Consider the following 21253-nt stretch of genomic DNA (forward strand, 5'->3'; position numbering starts at 1 on the left):
CCAACATGGCGGACGTGCTGACGTATTCGCCGAAAATCGTGAGACAATTCAATCAGGTGTCTACGCATGTGTGTCTATGTTACGCTTCCGGGTCTCTCACGTGATCCTAAGACAAACAATTGTCAACGTTGTTGAACTGACATTACAGATGTTTCTAATTTTTTAACCGTAACTTATAAATGGATAGAGCTCTCAACGCAGATGTCATTCAACACCATCACTTAAATGGTCGGTAAAAACACGCCTCCCCATAACATTCATTTTAAAGACATTCTCAGTGGTTTATATTGCTATTTTTCCTACTCTTGTTACAGATCGTATTAAACAATGGCGAAATTGGAGCGGGTTTTGGTGAGTGTCGTTTGATACAAGAGCTAGAGTGTTGGTCTTGTTCTGCTGTTGACTGAATTGACTAAACTTTTAGAGCTAATAAAGTAACATGTAAAATAGTACACAAACCAGCCTTCCAACTGGAAGTAGGTCACAGGTGTCAAACACAAGGCCCCGGGGGCCAGATACGGCCCGCCACATCATTTTATGTGGCCCGCGAAGACAAATTGTGCATCAAATTCGTGTGACATTACTAGAATTGCAAATTGTCTTCACTTTTAATATCTTTTTTTAATATGTGTATTTGACCAGATTTTACTCGTCTGATTTGAAAACGAGTTATCTGTCAGTTTGTTTTATAGCTTTTACTGTATATAGTATGAGGTGCTGCTCATACATTTATTTGGGTTGACAGTCATGATGGCCCTCCGAAAGAAACAATGACTACAATGCGGCCCGTGAAAAAAATGAGTTTGACAACCTTGAGCTAGGTGTACTCGGTGGCAGGTTACTGATTATTAAGGGTTAAGGTTACTTTTTTCAATGGCGATTGCTTTTTAACACACATTTACCCCCCCTTCTCTTTGTTTACCTTGTCAGGCTCATCGGATTGTGCAATAACTTTGCATATGTTGTTATGCTCAGTGCTGCTCAAGACATCCTCACAAATCAAGAGTCCAAAAACACCACCGTATTAGTATGTCAGCGTTTTTATTATATTTGAAGTATGTCAGCGCTTTTATTATATTTGAAGTGTATGCAAAGTGACAAATGGTAGGAAGATAAGTCTTGAGACACATCTCTGAGAAGAAAAAAAAATCATGTATTGGATGTGCAACAGAGTTTCACATGATGATCTGGACTATTTTGGGGGGAAAAAATGGAAATAACACTCTTCGCCTTTTATATTATTTCTTTTCAGAACACTTCTTTATCTGTATTGGCTACAGAATTTAAAGATGTGAGTACCGGCAACAGTAGTCGCTATGACTGCAATTCTCTCTCAACAGCGGTAAGTGGGAATTATTTGCTCATCAATTCTTCATCAAAAATCAAGGTAATCATGCTTATGTGGATTTTCTGATTTTCCCTCAGGCTGTATTATTAGCTGATATACTCCCAACCCTCGTCATTAAGCTGTCTGCTCCACTTGTGATCCATAAAGTGCCTTATGGGTAAAGGAAAAAAAACATTCTACAACTATAATGGATGATATCTACCTATCTAACATTATAGAAGATGTATAGTGTTGCATTGTTGGTTTTAGAATCTCATGTATAAATGTTGATTTTCGTTACAGATTTCGAATCTTATTCTGTGTCGTCATGGCGACAGCAAGTTTCATTATCGTTTCCTTATCTTCAACTGTTTGGATGAGCATTATAGGTAATGGACAAAAACAACTCTCAAAGACTGGTCTGTGCAATATTAATCTGTTTTTTTTTAATACTGTACACTTTCAGGTGTGATTTTTGCCAGTACCAGCGCAGGACTTGGAGAGTTGTCCTTCCTTGCGCTCACGGTCTTTTATAGCAGGTATACTATATTACTATATCTTTCAATTGTTTACACCTTTCAATGGGAGATCTGTCTGTTTGCACGTTTGTGGTGCACAAGTTTGCATACACACACTGACATCCATTTGAATCTTTTTTTTTTTTTTTTTATAGGTGTACAACAGTCAAGTTTAACATTGTTTTCTCACTTGTTGTAGGGATGTACTTGGGGCCTGGGGTTCAGGGACTGGTGGGGCTGGTGTTTTAGGTGCCTTGCTTTATTCAGGCCTAACTCAAGTTGGCGTTTCACCCCAGGTTACACTTTTAATCATGCTGACTATCCCATTCACTATGCTGATTAGGTAAGTGAGAAAATATTGCATAAGTTTAGTTTGAAAAAAAATGTTTGAACACCAAATTGTAGTACCTACCGGAGCATTGTATTGTGTAAAGTTAGTAGAAAGTCATTGTAAAGTCATAATAAAAAAATCATATACATTTTTATGTTAATGATTTCTATTCCTTATTTTTTTCTAGCTATTTTTTCCTGCTGGTTCCACCACCATCATTTCCTCAGTGGAAACAGAGAGAAAGCGATAACAGCATTGAGACTTCTGAGGAGAGACAGCGGCTAATGGTTGAATGCCAAGAAGAGCAGGAAACATCTAGCCAAGGTAAAAAAAAAAAAAAAATCCGACCATCTGGACTTGGGTTTCAGGGGCAGAAGTTCATGTGAATGAATCTAACAAAAATCTACACAATTCCAATCATCTAAATAATTCAGTGGACCCGAGTTAAAAAAAAAATTCTGGTTGTAGCCTGACAATGAGAATATTCTCTTCATCACACTTAAAAAAAAAAAAAAAACTACTGTAAATTAGTAAATCTTATTCATAGCAGTGCTTTAAACACCATATTGTTAGGTTTCTCTTTCAATGTAACAGAGGACAGGGGATCTGGACTTCTCACTCTCACCGAAAAATTCCACATCATCAAAGTAAGTCCAGCAGTTTCTACACACCCCTGCGATGTTGTGATATTAAAAAAAACAATGTTAGCTTGTGGGTATGTGTGCATAGTTATGCAACCATGTTATCGGGCATATTCCAGTTTATTTCAAAAGTCAAATTAAAGGTGTGAGTTTTGAATTGATTGATTTAAGTCTGTTTTTTTTAAATGGCATTTATATAAGGGGTGTGTAGATTTTTATAGCCATTTGTCATTATCAAGATTTCACTGCTTCACTCATTTTCCTCACAACTTCTTCAGGGCTTGATACCATTTGTCTCTGCCTTGGGATTAGTCTATTATGCTGAATACTTCATTAACCAGGGTTTGGTAAGTGTAATTATCACACTATTTATTTTGTCAAATAGGATATGGCAATTTTTTTACGTGAAGTATTACCTCTGTTTTTCCAGATGGAGCTTCTGTACTTCCGAAACTTTTTCCTGACCCATGCAGAGCAGTATCGCTGGTTAGTAACCATTACATTAATCTGCGACAGAATATCATCAATCTCCATAGAACGCCATTTTTATTTTATTTTTAGTGTACATTGGAAGTTTTTATTGCAAAAATATCAATATGGTTATTTTTCTCTTAGGTATCAGACATTGTATCAGGTTGGCGTATTTATCTCTCGATCCTCGCTTTGCTGTATGAAGATCAGAAAACTCTGGATTCTTGCTTTACTACAGGTAAGCTGTATTTAAATAACATTTTTAAAAAAAAAGTTGCTGGTATCAACGCAAGCACAAATAAAATGACTCTAAACTCCACAGGTATTGAATGCAGTGCTGGTCTTGTTGGAAGTGTATTACCAATTCCTGCCCAATGCCTGGTTGGTGTTTGTGATCATCTTCTATGAGGGTCTACTTGGTGGAACTGCATATGTGAACACTTTCTACTTCATCAGCAAAGAGGTCTGATTTATTTGATCACTCTTTTTTATTAACCAGTCAAGATTCTGTACAGTCAAATACAATTCAACCCAGGCGATAATATATTTTCCCATCTCTAAGACAGTGCACAACATTGGTAGGGATGTTCTAATCATCATGAACTGCCAATACGCTCATGTTCCTTGTTTTAGGCATCATACAGGTAGGCCAAGTTCATCTTTTTTTTTTTTTCTCTCTCCTTAGACTGAAGACAGACAGAGGGAGTTTGCCATGGCTGCAGCCAGCGTTGGAGACAGTTTGGGTATAGCTTTGGCTGCAGTCACTGCTTTCCCTGTTCATAAATACTTCTGTTCGCTCTGACCCAGCATATAAACTGACTAATTTAATTAATATCCATGAGCGAGTTGAAAGTTAGTCCACGGAGAGGCGGAAATGTTTTTGCGTTGCGTCCCAAGCAGCAAAAGTAACTTGCCACATTTCACTGTTCGTAACGGTAACAGTGTTATAACAATTAACATCGTAATTGAGTCGATTATCTGTTACTGGAAATCTATAACAGCGTTACAAAGTCTCAACACTGGTTTTTAGCTATTGTGCTTTCACATGCATGCAATTCAAATTAACTTGATCAATGTGTTTTTGTCTATGTAACAAATCGTAAATAATGTATGACTAAACAATTTTCAAATATACATTTTTATTGCGGAATTGGACATTCAAAATGGATTTTTTAAAAGAGTCAATTTTTTAAAATATAAGATTAGAAACAGCAGCCTTTCCAGAAGGCTTCAGAAAGAACCATCATCAGACTTGCTTGGTGATCATCTTCATCATCTGTAAAGCCATTGGTCCCTGATCTGATGGAATCTGTGAAAGGATAAATTTAATACAATTCACATAAAATTGCAATAAAATTTTTATGTCACAACATAGTTCTTGGAAAATATTACAGTCGGTCTAACCCTAACTTATATTGCACAATTAACTCTTTAAATGCAAAGCATTTTCGAAAAAGACAACCTCTAAAATAGAAAGCTAAATATGATTCTACCTCGTATGTTTTTTCTTTTGTTCTTGTTTTGTTCTTTTATCCGTTTCTATTCTTAGTCCTCACTATCAGTTGCATCTGTATTCCAATTATACTGTAAATTCTTACCATGTGACCAGCTCTGAGGATCCAATAAAAAGCAAAATTCTTATGAGTCTTGTAGAAAGCTCGAGTAACACCAAGGGCAGCGGGGTCTTCCAAGGCGGTCCACTTCAACTTATTAAAACCATGTAGACCCCCCCACTTGAGCTTCTGCACCCACAGCTCCTGACCTGAATGGAAAAGTCCATACATTTAGCAGACATTTTATTTTATCCTCCAGGGCTAAAAGAAAAAGTTGAAATACATTACCTAGCGTGTCCACAATAAGGTCTAACTGTCCATTGTAAATAGTAACGTTAACTCCAGCAGTCAGCAGTTGGTCTACAATGTTCACCACAGGTTTCATAAAATCCCCCGCCATGTAGGTGAAGACCTCCTCTGCTTGGCCTGCAAAGTACAGAAAAAAATAAGGGGTGAGATGGTGTGTTGGGGGCGTGGGCTCATAATAAATTGAGAAAAAAAATGACAGATTCTCTGGATTTATTATAGTACACCATTTTGGTTGTAATCTATGTACTACCTAACAACATGATGAAAACGGCAGCAGGTCGAATGAAGTCGCAACATCTCCCGAGGGAAGGGAGGAATTGAAAGGCAGGTGCCTCGATCGAGGGATATAAATGTGAATTATTGAATTATATAAATACCTCCCCAGGTGACATTCTCAGGAATAATGTGCAGTTTTTCTCTAATAGGTCCATTCATCAGCTCACTTAGTGATTGTGCTTGCAGTGGACGAATATGCCTTGAAGCCTGAATAGCTGGAAAAAAAACAAATGGTCAAATGGATTAATGCCAAAATATTATTCAATTTCTCCTTAGGTCAGTTGATGTGGTGTTTGGCAAATTGTGACCTTTTCTGGACATGTCTTTTAATTAACAGGGATTTTGCAGGGGGGTTCTTGCCAATAAATTTGCTTCATGCAGGCATCTTTTACTGTCACAAAACTTACAGGGAACCCCAGACTGTCCATGCTTGCCTCCATGTTGCTTATTCTTCCATCTCCAACAAGGTATGAGCAAAAGCCAATCATTTTGAATGCATGTGTAGCGACCATTCTTTATGATCAAAAAGTGGGGTGTTAATCCTAGATTGCATTCAGAAAGTAAAAAAAAAAAAAAAAACTCTTACATATTAAGTTATTTCCTGCTGAAGAGACCACATTGTCTTCTGACGTCTGAGAGAGAATATTATAGAAGTTTACTCCGTTGGTGTTCTAAGAGAAAATAGATTGACAATGACAATCGATTATATATTATTGTAATATAATATTATTAACAAATCAGTTTACAAAAAAACTCTCGGAACATGTACACATATTTTGGTATACAGATGCTGATATATGACATTATTGACATTATCATTAATGTGATGAATGATTTTGAATGGACAAATTGTGATGGGTACCTGACATGAAGGGAGGGGGCGATGCCGAATTCCTCATTAAAAGTGGGCATAAATTCTTTAGCCATACCAACCTGCTCAACCACCGTCTCGACCACAGACCACAACTCTGTGGCTTTCTGAAACTGCTGCTCTTCTACAGCACGTTTCACCTCCTCTGCTGCACTGTTGACTTCATCCAAACCTTGATTGTCAAGCATTGACTGCCAAAAGATCACAGCCCAATAGAAACTCAAAACAAGTTTCAGGAAAAAAAAAAAAAAAAGATGCCATTTTTATAACTTACAGTAGCATATAGGTAAGGTCCCCATGTCATAACAGAGTCTGTGGATGAAGCAAAAACATCTTTCATGCTAACCAAAGTGTATAAAGAAGCTAATTTGGTTTTAACAACCATAAAATGACTAGTTCATCCTGTAATGTAGCATTTATATGGAAGTTACACTATAGACAAGTCCAAAATACAAAGCTGACTGATACCAACCCACTGGTGAGATCCATGAGTCTCCAAGTGCCACTCCAGCAAATTTACATTTGAGTTCCCCTTGTTCTATTGCCTGGATTATCAAATAACAAAAATTAAACTCACAATATATTTAATTGCATGGTTGAGCGACATGATGATTTTTTCTATATTTTGAAAGACAAGAATTCAAGTCGAATGAAATATGACAGTGGACTCACCTTTACAAGTTCAAGGGAAATGGCAGCTGCCATTTTTCCTCCATATGATTCAGAAAATATATAGAAGGGTACAGTCTGGATGGAGAAAGTCAGGCTTAATTGAAATACCATCAAAATCAATTTGAGTAGATTTGTATTGAGAAGCCATACCTGAAACTCATCCAGCTTGGCAAAAAAGTGTTTTAATAAGGTCAACATGTCTGAAGCCACGGTGGCAACGTTAGTAGCGTAGCAATCTGGCTTGTCTGTGTAGCTGAACCCAGAGCCCACTGGGTTGTCTACAAATAGCACATTGGCTGCCTTTACCTGGAAAAAAACCAAATACAGTACTTATATCCAATCATTAACATTAGAAACAGCATTTTACTTAGATATATTTAAATCAATAAATAAATCAATGACACTTGTCTTCTAAAACAGCTACTGTTGTAAAAATAAAATAAACCAAAATTTTAGGTGCAATCATCTTACCCAACTGGTCTTTCTGGGCTTTAGGTCAGTATTCAAAGGTCCAATCTCTCCAAAGTTGCCAAAGCCACTTCCTGAACCTCCGGGTCCACCCTAAACACAAATAAAGCTCATGTTTGTAGGGATTTTAAACATATGCAGCCATTTTCAGCAGTAATCAATATTTTGGAATGAATTTGTCATTTGACAGTGATGGTGGGTTCGATTGATTTGTCCAGTATTCCGTGATATGGAGTGTCTCAATTTTACATTCCGTGGCTTTGGATCATCGAGATGATTATTCCATCTAGTATCAAGTCCGGGAGTTTCCAACAGCTTAAATGCCAAAACTGCATTGGGCAGATACATATGTCGTACCTGTAGCCACATGATCAGAGGAAATTCTTGATATTTTACAAACTGGCTGTCGGCATAGTAAAGCCACCAGAACATGTGGGCCCCATCTCGAACTTCCAGGTAGTCCCAGGTTTCTCTACCTGCCAGTGGAGTGGAATGCCCTGCAAACAATTAAACAAGAATATTTTAAGAAGTTATATTTTGACCTAAATAACTGTATTTGTCAAACTTACTATTAGGAAAACAGGCAGTTGCCTTGGGCCCTGAAATTTTCTGGGGCCCCCAACATACAGCATAATAAAAGCTAACAATTTCTTCAATTCAGATCACTTTTTATTGTTTAAATTTGAACACTTTACAACACTAGAGCTGTCACAATATATTTTTTTATAATCAATTGCATTATCCCATCAATCAGAAAAAATGCTTAGCGTTAAAGTTTCGTGCAAAATCTTTGTTTTGTTAGACTTTTATTAACTATTTACTGCTGTTTATTTGATAATGTTTTTGTGTTAAAACATTCTGCCTTTTTGGGTGATGGCTAAAATCTATAACTGTGTGTGTGTGTGTGTATATGTGTGTATATGTGTGTGTGTCTATGTACATGCATACATTTTTATTTGGCTTTTGACTCAAACGCAAACACCAATTTGGCTACCTTATTTGGCAGTGTTCTATGATGTTTCCTCTTTTTGTTATCAATTTAATTTTTTAGACTGTTTTTACATGTTGATAATACGTCGTTCTTTTTATAAGCCGATTTTAATTGATTTTATGTACAGCTATGGTTAAAGTACAGAAAGTTGAGTTAGCGATTCGAGATGTTCATGAGAAAAAAATCAACAGAAAACTTGGTTGAAACAGATACTAATAATAGTGTTAAACAATAATTGTAATAAACAGAGAGCCTACCTTTGCTGGCAATGATGGCAAAAGAAAGCAAAACTAACGCTGCTCGGCACTGATCCATTTGTGCTTCGCCTCTTTGATAAGATACTCGTAGTGTTTTTTTTCTTTAAATAAATCATGTAAAATCACGTGACAAGACTCATCATCATCTGACTCTTCATTTTCTTCTTCTACTACTTCTTCTTCGGCCGTGTCCAAATACTCGCTTGCACACTATACATAAGTATACAAAAGTGTGGATTAAAATTTAGACAGGGCGTGTTACGTCATTGATATGCCGCCATGTTGAATCTGCCTTAGTCAAGATTCAAGAATTTTAAAACGAAAACGAACAGAACCCGTATTTGTTTTGTCTATTGCCGCTTAAAATGTAATTTTAAATTTCAGTAGCGATGTAGTGAATGTAGTATTTTACCAAATGTCGAGTGTTTCTCGCAATTTTGGTCAAGTACGCAACGAATTACGGGTAACGCACTTAAGCCGAGGGGCCATTGATGTAGGCTCAGACGAAGTGTGGACCAAGGGCGCAAAAGTGACGCGGTTACGACGCACTTCGAAGAATTTGGACACCCGACGCGCGATTGAGGGGTGCAAGGTGGTAATGCGAGTATTTGTACAGGGCCAATCGAACCGAAGGACATATCCGGTTCAGAACACCGGCGGCATTTAGCGTTCAAGGATTAATAGAATTTAGAGAAATGAGCTCATATCCATCGTCGAACGTAACCTAAACAGAACCATAACCGACATGGCTACTCAGTGTGGAAACCAAATTCGTGTACGTTTACACTTTGACTATCCTCCACCGGCAGTCGTGGATTGTCGAATGTGCTGGCTGCTTGTGGATTTAAACACGTGTCGCATGGTCGCCGATCTGGAGAGCATCATCAGAGATAAGTTTGAGTTAAGTCGCCAAAGTATTATTAACCTCTTTATAGATGATTGCTATCTACTACACACGGAAAGCATTCATGTTGTACGGGATAACGACAGCCTCAGGTGAGTCTTTGTTTTCTTTTAACTTGGTCTTTTAAAGTTGTCATTAACAATGTTTCCATTTTATAGAGTGAAGGTGGACCAGAATGGACACAGCCACCACTCAAATAAACCAAGTGAAAACTGCAAAAAGAGACAGAAACATAAACCCGATCATAATGGTGAAAACACAACTTGTGTGGAATTGATGGAAAAGAAAAGGAAGAAAAAGTGTAAGGATAGTTTGGAAGTGGACACCAATAAGACACCGAGTGTGGAGACAAATGGTGATCACAACTATAAACCCTTAAAGAAGAAAAAGAAGAAAGCAGAGGCAAATGGTCTGACTGCAACCTCCCAGCAAGCATTTTCTCCTCCTCAAAATCACAAAAGCAAAAAAAACTCCAAGAGGATGAAAATATCACACAAATCAAAATCGCAAAACACCCCATCAGATTCCAGTTGTGTGCAGGATGAAGTCTCCAATACAGCTGGAACCAAAACAGACTCTACTATTCTTGCAAAAGTTTCTCCTCATTCCAAACTACCTTCAAGTCCCCGTCCTGCCAAGAATTGTTCCTCGTCCTCCTCATCAGATACAGACTCCTCGGATCAGAACAACACTGTGGATAACGAGCATAAAAATGATTTAACCAATAACAAATTAGGATTGAATCATAATTCTCGTTCTAAACTCTCAAACTGCGCACAGAAAAAACATTCAAGTGAGTCAGTATCCCAAAATGACCAAATCCCAATGTCTCAGAAGTCTTGTGACAAAAACAGTTTTGGAGAGAATTCAGATCTGGTTACTCTCCAGCCCATGCAACAACAAAGTCTCAGTGTGAGTAATTACCATCATCAACAAAACTTAATGTTCATCAAGTAGTATGTTTGTTACCAGTTTTATACAAATTAATTTTCAAGTGTTGTCTTAATTTTACTACTGCCAACTTATGAGTGAACTGTACAACCCTTGTGTTGTGTAGAATGGAGCTGAAAGTACGCCAAAAGATTACAGTGCTATGCCCCTTCTTGCCGCCCCTCCACAAGCGGGACAGAAGATTGCATTTAAGGTAATTTTAGTTTCTTACCTAAATGTGGTTGTTTTAGTTTTTATGTCGCTTTAATGTTAATTTCTCTCACATTGTGCATAAAGAGCTAGCCAATAGACATTGTGTAATAAGTGTTGTGACAATGTAAACTCTAATAGTTAGTTTCTAACTCATAGAACTGGAGCTGTGTACCCTGATTGTGTTTGACCAGTTTAGGAAAATTAGTCCAGAATTTCCACATATTTGTTTTTGTTCACAGTTGCTGGAGCTTACTGAAAATTATACACCAGAGGTGTCCGAATATAAGGTGTGTAATTTCGCAAATTAAAGAAAGAACCAAATCGAAGATGTTATTGGAGAATGTTTTTCATAATTTATTCAAATGATGTCGCTTTCCATTTTAGGAGGGTATGATTATGAGTTTAGACCCAATAACAAAACAAATAGAGCTGGAATTGCTTTCTGCGACGCAAGGTAAGACTCACTTGACGACACAACAAAATTCAAAGCATCATGTCGTGTTCTGCCTGTCATATAATAAACCTGACTAAAAATAGAAAGACAACCACAATCATACTGGAAGACCTCCATGACATTATTTTCATTCAAGAAAGATTTTTACTATAAATGTGCCACTTTATGTATAGTTATTTAAATGAAAGGCTGTGCCAATGATTTCTCAGGACAACACGTACAAATATTAAACCCCAAATCAATATGGATTCTTTTCCCAGCCCCTTCTGAGCCCGGCAAATTTGACCTGGTGTATCAGAATCCAGACGGATCAGAGATCGTGGAATATGCTGTGTCCAGAGGATCCAGGGTAATCCCAAACATACTGTATAAATGTGTTAAAAAAAAAAAATGGTAAGGTGTTGAACACCATGCTGCCACATTATTATTATTTTTTATTTTATTTTACGAAATACAATTTGTTAAGTTAACTTAGCATAATTGAAGGAGGATTTACATTTTTTTGCATGTGTAAATTATTATTTAACTATGTCCACAGGTAACAGAGCGATGGGATTCTCTTCTGGAACCAAGGCTGATGATTTAAAACTGGTTCACAAATGTGTCCTCACTGTATTTTACCAGATGGCTTTACAGTAATTACGCTCCAATGTTTTAATGTCAGTATTTTCATTTGATCTCAAAACAATCTTTAGGGTACAGAAACAAATCTGTTTTTAAATGTATATAGTATGTTCTTCAAAAATGTAGATCAATTTCATTTAATGTCTTTTTCCATGAGTGTTTTGTGTACATTTTTCACCCCAATAAAACACTGCAGTGTTTTTATTTTGTTTTTTTGGGGGGGGGGGATATCTGGTCTAGGCAGAAAGATGAATGATCATTATCAATCATATATAAATATATATATTCTTTAAATTTATATTATATATATATATATATACGTGTGTATAAATAACAATGTCAAAGATTTATACTGTCTGTTATTGACACGATTCCTTACGGTAGTATCGATTCTATCAATACTAAGCACTGCATTTTAATGACAAATCATTCGGGTACCCAGTGGTTTTCTTGCGATTGCTGGTGTGCGCTCTATGAAATCCTCGTCTTTTGACATTGCTCCTATTCGTACACCATCGCCATTTTCCTGAGAATTTCATCCTTCAGCAGCCGCAACAGTACCGCTGCTCTGACGCCACTGGTGAGTCGGATGGAAACGCCAATTGTGTTCATCGATCATTTGTGCATAACCAACTCGCATCGCAGGTTCTGATTCAGAGGGGGTTTGGAAAGCGTCATTGCCATCCAGGTGAATCGTTTGTTGGACATATCTTAGAATTGTTCCAAGGAGACAAGGTAAGATGCGCTGTACACTGTTATTAAAAGGGGGATAATGTACGGTGATACATTTGTTTCAAACGTTTCTGCAGACAATAAATGTCACGCTGTATTTGGCAGACGGTCCGGAGCGAGTCTCCTCACTGACGCGGTCGGGGGCGAGCCTCCTGCCGCATCACAACGCCTGGAGGTCGGCTTGTGAGAAAGATAGGGAGCACCGGACTTCCAGCGGGGAGACCGACGAATCAGCTGAGTGTGGCCGTTTAAAGCGCCACCTTTTCGGCGGCAGAGGTGCTACCCCATACGTGGATTTCAGGGGAAATGTAAGTCAAATTACCAATTTCAATTGAATATATGAGTGCATAAACAATTTATCTTACATAAAGCCTCTCGGACAGAACGCATCGTGTTGCGTATGTTGATGACTGGTGAAAGCAAATAACAATGCGACACTTTTTTTTTTTTTTAGATGGGTTTTTATATTGTCCTTGTATCACTTTTTCTGTTCCCCTTGAGTGCGATATCCTTCCTTCAATTGGTCATACAGAATTTATTTGGAAAGGCATGCGGACAACATGACCTGTCCATCGTAGCTGGTGCTGAAAAATGGTTGTGGTGATACTGGGAATGTTGGACACTGATATTAGTTTGCCTATTGTCCCAACCTATCTTCAGGATCTTGCTTTTAGGTGTCTGCTGTAGATGGTCCAGCAATTTATAGGACTGGTCTTAGGCAGCCCTGGTTTCCATCATGCCTTGCAGTGCGAGCAGAACAACCTTAGTTTTTCTGACTCTGACTCTCTAAACTTCAGGGAGGAAAAATTTGAAGACTATGGTGAAGGGAAGGATGTAGATTATTCTGCAAGCAGTCCAAGGCTTGAAAACGACCCCCAAGCCGAATGCTTCTCCAATTTGGGATCCTCCCTTCCACCGAGGTTGGTACTTAAAAAGAAAACATTCACTCTTTTTTTTTTTTTTTTAACAGATAAAGACAGATTATACAGTAATTGAGTAGTATAGCAAGTTAACTGACTAATGTTGACTAGTACTTTTCAAGTACTCTTTTCTCGTTTATTGAACAATGATTTATTGACAGTGCAAATAATTTTGTATCTTTGTAACAACAGTGGGGGACACACGACTCAGAAAATGCGACAACTGTATACCAGTGAATACTTGGATATTAACTGTTCTCAGTGCTGCAAGAAAGTGAATCTGCTCAATGATTTGGATGCTCGCCTTCGAAACATTAAAGCGAGCAGGTAAGTATATGCGCACGTACCAAAACAAAGTACACAGACAATTTTTAGGGTTAGTTATTTAATTTCCTAAATTATTACTACAACCAATGTTGCTTCTAAGCTGCACTTTCCATCAGCTGATTTTAGATAGAAAATGTAAAATGATGCTCAAATTTGTTTAAAATAACCCTCATTTATTTATTTTTCTTGTGTTTCAGCCCCAGCAGAAGTATATCCAGCACAGCTTTCGGACAGTGAGTCATTTTATCCCAACGAACGTTTAATATGCGGTTCTGGAACTCTTTTTAAACTCAAATGAAAAACTTGACTCCTCCTGGAATATGTTACAGATAAAGTATCTAAAAGTAAAAAGAATTGATATTTTTTATGTCTTGTCTTCCCTCTAGCCAACTGTTTCAGGCCAACCACAACGTGCTTGATTCCAGTCAGGGAAGCAGCACTGAGGATTTATTCGCAGAGAGCATTGCTTCCTGTGAACTTAATATTACAGAGAAGGTATTGACATACACATTTTTTTTTTTTTTTGAGTTTTCCCCAATTAAGCGGTAGTTAAGTGGCCAGGATAGTTTGTCCTCTCTCATATTATTGTACGTTAAATTTCACTTGTACTTGATTTTTGAAGTATGGCTATTTGGTGTGATACTGAAATGTCCTCCAGGTGAGTTACCTTGAGAAGAAGGTGACAGAGCTGGAGAGCGACAGTCTGACGAATGGGGAACTTAAGTCTAAACTTAAACAGGAAAACACGCAACTTGTCCATCGGTAGGTTGTCCATCACATTTGTATAGTATAGTCAAACAAAATTGATTCTGGGACAATGGCAAGCCTCCATTTAAAAAAAAAAGACAAAAAAAATCTGATTTTTTTTCCAGGCTCAAATTGTTGCCATAAATCATGGGATTTATGTACAAGAAATCTTTTTAGCAACATCATTTAATGTGATGTGGATGTTTTTACCACAGTGTGCATGAACTAGAGGAGCAGATGAAGGATGTCGAGACAAACGCAGATCAGAGTCTGGAAGAGGAGACCAAGAGACACTGCAAAGTTTACTGCAAGATGGAGAGTGAAAGAAACGTAGAGATAAACTTTCTGTGCAACAGGTAAAAAAATACTGACAATTGACACACAAATAATAAATAATATGTAAAGTAATGGACTGGCCTGTAATTTTTGACATACAGGATACAACAGTTAGAAGAAGAGAATGGAGAAATGAAGACAAATGTACACAGGCTCAAGTCTCAGGCAGAGAAACTGGACCAGGTGGATGGATGGAATATTGTTTCATCCTCAAATGACAATTATTTGGACAGTTATTTATTTCCCTTGGTCAAATTGTTTAGGAGAAGCAGAAGAAGATGGACAAGCTGGACGACGCAAGCCTGAGGTTAAAAGACGAGACGGACCTCTATCGAAAGATAATAGACAAACTTTGGCACAATCGGCGAGAATTTCATAAGGAAAAGGAGGCCATGCAAGAAGTAAGCAGCCATCTAATAGAAAATTTCCTCACGGACATGTAAAGTATCTAACATAATTTTCAATACACCCTACAGTTGGTTGATGATCTCCGCAGAGAACTGGACTACTTGCAGCTGTTTAGGATGGAAATGGAGTATCCAGGAAAGAGCAAGGGCCTTTCTGAGCACAATACCAAGCCTCGAGAGATGGAAATGGAACAGGAAGTCAAAAAATTGAAACAGGTTCCTCCACAAACACACATTATGCTTTTATTTCGACAATTTCAATCCAAATAAACTGTGATTGTGTGCTTCCACAGGAGAACTATAAATTGCGAGATCAGAATGATGACTTGAATGCTCAGATTCTAAGTCTGAGTTTGTATGAGGCCAAGAGCTTGTTTTCCAACCACTCAAAGGTCCAGTGTCTGGCTGCTGAGATCGACAATGCTTCACGGGATGAGGTTTGTTTACTTTCTTCCTTTATGCGATTGCTATTCATATTGATTTTAAAATAACACTTTCTTTTTCAGCTGGTTGATGCTTTGAAATCACAGGAGGAGAACAACCTGCGTTTGAGAAAATACATGGACAAAATCATTTTGGCCATTCTTGACCATAACCCCTCAATCCTGGAGATTAAATGTTAAACAAAACATTATAAAGCCTCAGTAACTATGATGTTTAAACAGATCTAGCGGTACAGTATGTGTTCATTAAGAAAGTCAATTATTTTATTGTGTTGTAACGAGGAAAGGACAAAAATGTTGCTGTTGAAAAGCAAGATCTTATTATTTACCACTGTCTTTGTGAAACACTGTATCATAATGACAAAAATGTTTTCATCCATAGGCAAGCAATCTGTCAATCATGGTGGTGGGTGAAATTCATCCGTTCCAATATGGCGGTAGAGAGGGGGATTATTTTGCCTAATATAAGACAAGAGACAAAAATGGGGACACAAGATATTGACCAAACTTTACATTATTGCTCCCTTTCCCCCAGCAAGACCTCCGGAAGTACACTTGAAATATTGTGCGGATCAAATTAGCTCTGTTTTGAAATTTGATGAAAATAAATGTACACTAAATATCATTTTCACCTTGAAAAGTTATGATTTTTGCGACTCTCTCTCTCTCTCTCTCTCTCTCTCTCTCTCTCTCTCTCTCTCTCTCTCTCTCTCTCTCTCTCTCTCTCTCTCTCTCTCTCTCTCTCTCTCTCTCTCTCTCTCTCTCTCTCTCTCAATGTATGATGACAGCAAAATGTGTCTTTTCAAAGCATGTTGAAAAAAAAAAGACATGAAAGAGTTAAAACATTTATAACGAATTTGTGAATTGACAAGGAAATATGGCGCCTGGATTACAATCTCAATTAATTTCGTTTTTCGTTTTATTATACTCCAGTCCAACAGATGGCAGTAGTGAACCGTATTGTATCACTTGCCCACCGCCAAAACGCTTCTGTCAAAGAAGAAATATTTTTCTTTACACAGATCCTGACAAAGCGGTTTGGATTTTAATTCACAAAATACAAAGAACCCCATACCAACGATGTATGCTAGGACTAGTACCGGCAGTTCACATGGAGATTTTCCTGACAGAAACGGAGTGAATTATGTGACATCGACAGAGTCTTTCGGCCATTGCTCCCAATTATTCTGGAAAAAGGACCCACACGACGTAAGAAACCCCCTGCCTAAAATGTTCGCGAACGAATCAGACTAACTCGTCATGTCATCAAAAATAAATACATGTGTTTCTCGGGAATACCAATATTAGAGTGTATTTATCGTTTGTGAGTCTCACGTCAATCTGACAAAGTATACATTGTGGTTTGTGTGGGCATCTTCTTCAGGTTCTGCTAAGGCACCGGAGCGGCTTGTGGCCTAATTGACTCTTTACAACAATATTTAGTGGTTTAATTTGGTGTTGATGGTGGTTATAAGTTGGAGACATCCCGCATCATCTAAAGCAACATGTCCGGTTGCACGTACATTTACACCGCAGCCGGTGCGGAATATGGTTGCGGCTATCAAATGTGCAAAAACATCGAGACAAGCTATTGCTAGCATTTAAGACGGACGTTGTTGGCTGTAGCGCCAATGCTTAACAAGGTGGCGCATTATTGTGAGAGGAAAGTAAGTGTGAAATTGTGCCTTGAGTGGTTAGATGCGATCTAAATGATTTTGATTTCAGCTTCTATTGCCTACAACGTTGTGCACTGCGAGCTTAAAGAAAACAAAACGAGACTTGACAAGAGCGTAGGGAGTCCTACAGGGGTCTTTTCTAAACCTTTTTGTAATGCCAGGCTGCAGTTGTATTAATAAATATGGGAACCGGCATAAGGTAAGGTGCGCGTGTTATTTAGGGCCCGACAGATACGGATTTTATTAATTTTAGACCGTGACAATTTTTTGTGTAACATTTGACAAATTATATTAATTTTTGGCTTTGAATTTTGATTTAGTTTTTAAAGATGTCAGTTAAAAGGGAAGCCAGTTCCACTATGTCAGTGGGTCAGCATCAAATGATATGGTAGGATAAGATAAATACTGTTTAATCTCCATTTCCCATCTTTGTTTTTTTTTTCCGGATGTAATTTTGTTTAGTAAAGAAGACAGAGATTTGTCTTTCATGTTTTGGCAGAAAAGAGGGCTGGTGTGTGGTGTTGTTTGAGATCTTATGTAAAATGTGATCTGCTTGCTTAAAGGTTGGAAAACACTGTAATAATATATTTGAAACAATTTTCATCTTTTGTGACAGTCGAGTTCGACCATCAACTGGTGTGATCAACTCCCTTCGTCGTCAGCTGCACTGTCAAGCTCCAGTCTCTCTACAGCCTCCCTCTCCAATTCCAGTCTTTCCTTAGAATCAAGAGCACCAGTACCAGCAACATCCGCATCAGATGACATGGATTCAGACGAAAGGCCGTACGTCTGTGACTTGTGTAACTGCGCCTACAAACACGCCAGCTCCTTGCTTAACCACAAGCTCACTCATAAGACTGGAGACTTCAGGTAGAGAGTTCAATTCTTGATTTTGAATGTTGATAATAACACGAATTAATGACAAAGTGAGAATTCTCTTTGTAAAACCGAAACATTCTGAAAGTTTGTGGCTATAAAATAATCAATGGGGTCAAAATGGCAATATTGATATATTGTGCAGTCCTAATATTATATATCAATATCAGGATGTATTGTGATAACGTGTCATATCAATAGAAAATGCATTTGCATAAAAAGAAAAATCTGCTAATCATCTCTAACATTCAACATTTTTTTCTTTTTCTTTACACAATACAGATGCGACTTTTGCAGCAAGCCCTACACCAACTATATGTCTTTGCGTAACCATATGCGAATTCACGGTCAGAAGCGCTACATGTGTGATCGTTGTGGGAAGGCTTTTCGTTTGGCACGGTATCTCCGCAACCACCAGAGGATCCACGACGATGGGCCCAACCGTTTCGACTGTCCTTCCTGCTCCAAGAGTTACAGGACAATGCTAGAGCTAGCGCAACATCGTTGTACTGCTGCAACACCCAGCCAGGTGGGTCTGCGTAAAATGATGCTACGGCGTGATTTATGCTTCTTCTTGAAGTGTGGTGAAGGAAGTCTCCTCTTTCCTTTCACGCAGTCTGGCAGTCGGCGCAATTTTGCGGCCACACCTCGCCGTCAGCAGCAGCGGCAACAGCAACAGCAGAACAATGCTTCCTCCATAATGCAATCACAACATGGAGGACACAATCAACAGGAACCTCTGCCCTCCCACTGCGTTTCTCCTATGTCCCAAGGAGGCCAGGGTGGTGGCGTGACCAGCCAGTCTGTCCCTGACCCCCACCAGGTAGGGAACACATACCAAGTTGGTTATTGGGGCTAGCTCACTGATAAACGTGGTTTCGCCAACAGGGCCGGGCCAGCACTGTGTCGTCCCAGAGCAACCAGCCAAATATGAGGAGCTCATCCTCCTCCAAACACATCTCCTCCTCCAGCACTACAGCAACATCTTCTTACTCTCTTCTCCAGCCCCTGGTGCCTGAGGTAAAGGAGATGAGCTTGGGATACACTAGGCTGAGCGCCAATCTCATGGTAGGAGAGAAAACCACCGTCTTATATGCTAACTAGCAGCTTTTCGTTATCTACCTACTAACATCAGGAGAAAAAGAATTTAGATGTACTCAAGATTTAAAAACATGAACCTGGCCACGAGTAACTTGGTGGTTTGTACTGACTGGAAGCAACCTGACAGCTACTAGCATTTGCATCAGGGCATCTGCTGCCAGGGAATGAATACTTCATTAACCAGTTAATCAAATTTAAACCATCTTTATTCCTGTGGAGCTGCAATAAGAACTTAATGACTTTTGGATTTAGTATGAGCCATGGAAGTGCGCGTTACACTGGAGAAGCAATGTATAAGCTCATCGTTTTGAGAAAAACTTTTCAGAAAAGTGTCCATTGTCCAAAAAAAAAAATGTTTTAGCTTGTATTCAATTTATTTGTCATTTAAAATACGGTGATTTAATTTTTAAATATGTTTATGTACTAGAGCTGTCACTTTAACTCAATAATTAGATTAATTAATTAATTACATTGCAAATTACCGTGCTATAAAAATTAAAGAAATTAATCCATACCTGTTGCTGGGTAACTTTTGGCATGTTAGTGTTTTATAAATTCTTATTTGAAATAGTAGCAGATTTCAAGGCATGTTGTAATATTATCAGTTTATATACAAATTAAATTAAAAGTGTACTCAGGTTATTATTTGACTGCATGTTTGAAATCAACCTATTTGACTAAATAAGTTAGCGCTGTACATTAAGTTGCAATATTATTGTTTTTCAATTATTGCACTGAATTTACTGAAATTGTATTGTCCTCCCTCCCTCCCTCCCTCCATCCATCCCTCCCTCCCTTACCTTTGCCACCTTCCACAGCCGAAGCACCAGGACACTTTCTCTCTGACCCCCCAGCGCCCCCTCACCACTATCAACCCCATTGGCCACTCCCTCCATCCAAACGGAGCAACAACACTCAAGCCTTCACCCGTGCCACGCACCATCCAGGCTATGCCCTGGGAGCAGCGCTCACTCTACAATCAATAAAATTTCAGGAACCAGCATACTGTCCTTCCTCATAGCTCATCCAACACAACACTTACTCTTCGTCCCCCTCTCCCCCCCTACTTTTCCGCAACAAGGACTGAGGACATCAACCACCATTCGAATGCCAGATTCAGCCCCTTTTGGGACATGCGTGTGGGAACGTAAAACAAAGTAATTGAAAAAATTAGAGTAATTTGGATTTTTTTACATTTTGCCCCTTATGTATGCTCCATACTACTTTTAAGTTAACATCTGTATTTCATTAATGACTCTCCTCACCTTCTTCTGAAATTATTCTTCTGATAACTATTATTCAGACTTAATTATTCCATTACCTATTAAAAGAATAATTTCGAAATTAAGCAGGTCAACAGATTTTTCCCCATTTTTTTCTTTTTAAGCAAAACTTCTACAATTGGAACAATGTTACTAAACCCTCTTTTTATACTACTTGTCATGATGCCACAATATACAATAATGTACATTATGCATATCAAGACTACTTAATGAAGAGTACATCTTTAGCCTTACCCATAGATAAATATTAAAAAAAAACTGCTGTTTCAAAGATACTTTACGGACTAATTTGCCTCACTACATCTTTTATATAAGATGTACATTTATTTCAAGATGCCTGCATGATAGTCACATTTGGCTAGTGGCTTGTACCTAAAGTCCAAAAGAGTACAGTATGTTACCTATCAAATTAAAGCACTGTAAGACAAGTTTGTTACTTGATACACTTATTTAATAAACATTGTACTTTTCCAGCCCCCTGTACCAGCTCGTGTTGTTGTGACTGTGCACTTGAGCCAGTTTGGGCCCACATTACAATCGCATTTGGAAGTTATGTTGAGGGGGGGGGCGTTTTTCTGTAGCTCAGGACCCACAC

The 21253-nt window shown here is 38.3% G+C and overlaps 5 protein-coding genes across 9 annotated transcripts; 4 read left to right on the top strand and 1 right to left on the bottom strand.

Moving 5' to 3' along the window:
- The first annotated feature begins 75 nt into the window (after positions 1–75).
- Positions 76–5334, top strand: cln3 (CLN3 lysosomal/endosomal transmembrane protein, battenin). 2 transcript variants are annotated; one of them, XM_037257519.1, is made up of 15 exons: positions 76–228; positions 315–351; positions 931–1027; positions 1253–1342; positions 1426–1505; positions 1631–1716; positions 1794–1866; positions 2045–2188; positions 2364–2500; positions 2750–2823; positions 3096–3164; positions 3248–3303; positions 3433–3526; positions 3611–3751; positions 3974–5334. In XM_037257519.1, the coding sequence occupies exons 1-15, from the start codon at positions 180–182 to the stop codon at positions 4088–4090; spliced, it is 1344 nt and encodes a 447-aa protein (XP_037113414.1). In that variant the 5' UTR covers positions 76–179; the 3' UTR covers positions 4091–5334. The 2 variants fall into 2 exon arrangements, with proteins under 2 accessions (XP_037113414.1, XP_037113415.1); XM_037257520.1 differs by having other exon boundaries at positions 2771–2823.
- scpep1 (serine carboxypeptidase 1) lies at positions 4411–8840 on the bottom strand. Of its 2 annotated transcripts, XM_037257522.1 has the most exons (13): positions 8686–8840; positions 7795–7934; positions 7441–7530; positions 7120–7275; positions 6970–7044; positions 6770–6842; positions 6572–6609; positions 6360–6488; positions 6013–6097; positions 5528–5641; positions 5130–5267; positions 4887–5050; positions 4411–4597 (listed from the first exon to the last, which is right to left on the bottom strand). In XM_037257522.1, the coding sequence occupies exons 1-13, from the start codon at positions 8741–8743 to the stop codon at positions 4535–4537; spliced, it is 1323 nt and encodes a 440-aa protein (XP_037113417.1). In that variant the 5' UTR covers positions 8744–8840; the 3' UTR covers positions 4411–4534. The 2 variants fall into 2 exon arrangements, with proteins under 2 accessions (XP_037113417.1, XP_037113416.1); XM_037257521.1 differs by having other exon boundaries at positions 4411–5050.
- Positions 8841–8884: 44 nt separating this feature from the next.
- On the top strand, positions 8885–12014 carry coil (coilin p80). 2 transcript variants are annotated; one of them, XM_037257518.1, is made up of 7 exons: positions 8885–9681; positions 9748–10501; positions 10647–10733; positions 10972–11019; positions 11117–11186; positions 11447–11535; positions 11725–12014. In XM_037257518.1, the coding sequence occupies exons 1-7, from the start codon at positions 9431–9433 to the stop codon at positions 11770–11772; spliced, it is 1347 nt and encodes a 448-aa protein (XP_037113413.1). In that variant the 5' UTR covers positions 8885–9430; the 3' UTR covers positions 11773–12014. The 2 variants fall into 2 exon arrangements, with proteins under 2 accessions (XP_037113413.1, XP_037113411.1); XM_037257516.1 differs by lacking the exons at positions 11447–11535; positions 11725–12014 and adding an exon at positions 11274–11397 and having other exon boundaries at positions 11117–11241.
- Positions 12015–12209: 195 nt separating this feature from the next.
- rab11fip4a (RAB11 family interacting protein 4 (class II) a) lies at positions 12210–16347 on the top strand. The gene is made up of 14 exons (XM_037255728.1): positions 12210–12390; positions 12468–12545; positions 12648–12850; positions 13340–13462; positions 13655–13789; positions 13987–14022; positions 14176–14284; positions 14448–14551; positions 14752–14892; positions 14974–15055; positions 15136–15273; positions 15349–15495; positions 15573–15716; positions 15786–16347. Coding segments are annotated over exons 3-14 (1278 nt in total). The 5' UTR covers positions 12210–12390; positions 12468–12545; positions 12648–12848; the 3' UTR covers positions 15903–16347.
- A 353-nt stretch (positions 16348–16700) lies between these two features.
- LOC119125359 (zinc finger protein 646-like) lies at positions 16701–21141 on the top strand. 2 transcript variants are annotated; one of them, XM_037255730.1, is made up of 6 exons: positions 16701–16931; positions 18015–18268; positions 18557–18803; positions 18891–19097; positions 19163–19294; positions 20194–21141. In XM_037255730.1, exons 1-6 carry the CDS (start codon positions 16803–16805, stop codon positions 20359–20361), a joined length of 1137 nt encoding a protein of 378 aa, XP_037111625.1. In that variant the 5' UTR covers positions 16701–16802; the 3' UTR covers positions 20362–21141. The 2 variants fall into 2 exon arrangements, with proteins under 2 accessions (XP_037111625.1, XP_037111624.1); XM_037255729.1 differs by having other exon boundaries at positions 16702–16931; positions 19163–19342.
- Positions 21142–21253: the final 112 nt, after the last annotated feature.

Source organism: Syngnathus acus, chromosome 8 (genome assembly GCF_901709675.1).
Source record: "Syngnathus acus chromosome 8, fSynAcu1.2, whole genome shotgun sequence".
NCBI lineage: Eukaryota > Metazoa > Chordata > Actinopteri > Syngnathiformes > Syngnathidae > Syngnathus > Syngnathus acus.

What these genes read in the sequence shown, in the direction of transcription:
- cln3 (XM_037257519.1), top strand. Translation starts at nt 180, where the DNA reads ATGGATAGAGCTCTCAACGCAGATGTCATTCAACACCATCACTTAAAT. An exon ending in TCAACACCATCACTTAAATG is followed by an intron (nt 229 to 314) that starts GTCGGTAAAAAC and finishes CTCTTGTTACAG; the next exon opens with ATCGTATTAAACAATGGCGA. An exon ending in CCATTCACTATGCTGATTAG is followed by an intron (nt 2,189 to 2,363) that starts GTAAGTGAGAAA and finishes ATTTTTTTCTAG; the next exon opens with CTATTTTTTCCTGCTGGTTC.
- scpep1 (XM_037257521.1), bottom strand. Translation starts at nt 8,743, where the DNA reads ATGGATCAGTGCCGAGCAGCGTTAGTTTTGCTTTCTTTTGCCATCATT. An exon ending in CTCTGATCATGTGGCTACAG is followed by an intron (nt 7,531 to 7,794) that starts GTACGACATATG and finishes ATTTGTGTTTAG; the next exon opens with GGTGGACCCGGAGGTTCAGG. An exon ending in AGCCCAGAAAGACCAGTTGG is followed by an intron (nt 7,276 to 7,440) that starts GTAAGATGATTG and finishes GTTTTTTTCCAG; the next exon opens with GTAAAGGCAGCCAATGTGCT.
- coil (XM_037257516.1), top strand. Translation starts at nt 9,431, where the DNA reads ATGGCTACTCAGTGTGGAAACCAAATTCGTGTACGTTTACACTTTGAC. An exon ending in GACAGAAGATTGCATTTAAG is followed by an intron (nt 10,734 to 10,971) that starts GTAATTTTAGTT and finishes TTTTGTTCACAG; the next exon opens with TTGCTGGAGCTTACTGAAAA. An exon ending in CAGAGGTGTCCGAATATAAG is followed by an intron (nt 11,020 to 11,116) that starts GTGTGTAATTTC and finishes TTTCCATTTTAG; the next exon opens with GAGGGTATGATTATGAGTTT.
- rab11fip4a (XM_037255728.1), top strand. An exon ending in GGATCCTCCCTTCCACCGAG is followed by an intron (nt 13,463 to 13,654) that starts GTTGGTACTTAA and finishes TTGTAACAACAG; the next exon opens with TGGGGGACACACGACTCAGA. An exon ending in AACTTAATATTACAGAGAAG is followed by an intron (nt 14,285 to 14,447) that starts GTATTGACATAC and finishes AATGTCCTCCAG; the next exon opens with GTGAGTTACCTTGAGAAGAA.
- LOC119125359 (XM_037255729.1), top strand. Translation starts at nt 16,803, where the DNA reads ATGTATGCTAGGACTAGTACCGGCAGTTCACATGGAGATTTTCCTGAC. An exon ending in CATAAGACTGGAGACTTCAG is followed by an intron (nt 18,269 to 18,556) that starts GTAGAGAGTTCA and finishes TACACAATACAG; the next exon opens with ATGCGACTTTTGCAGCAAGC. An exon ending in CTGCTGCAACACCCAGCCAG is followed by an intron (nt 18,804 to 18,890) that starts GTGGGTCTGCGT and finishes CCTTTCACGCAG; the next exon opens with TCTGGCAGTCGGCGCAATTT.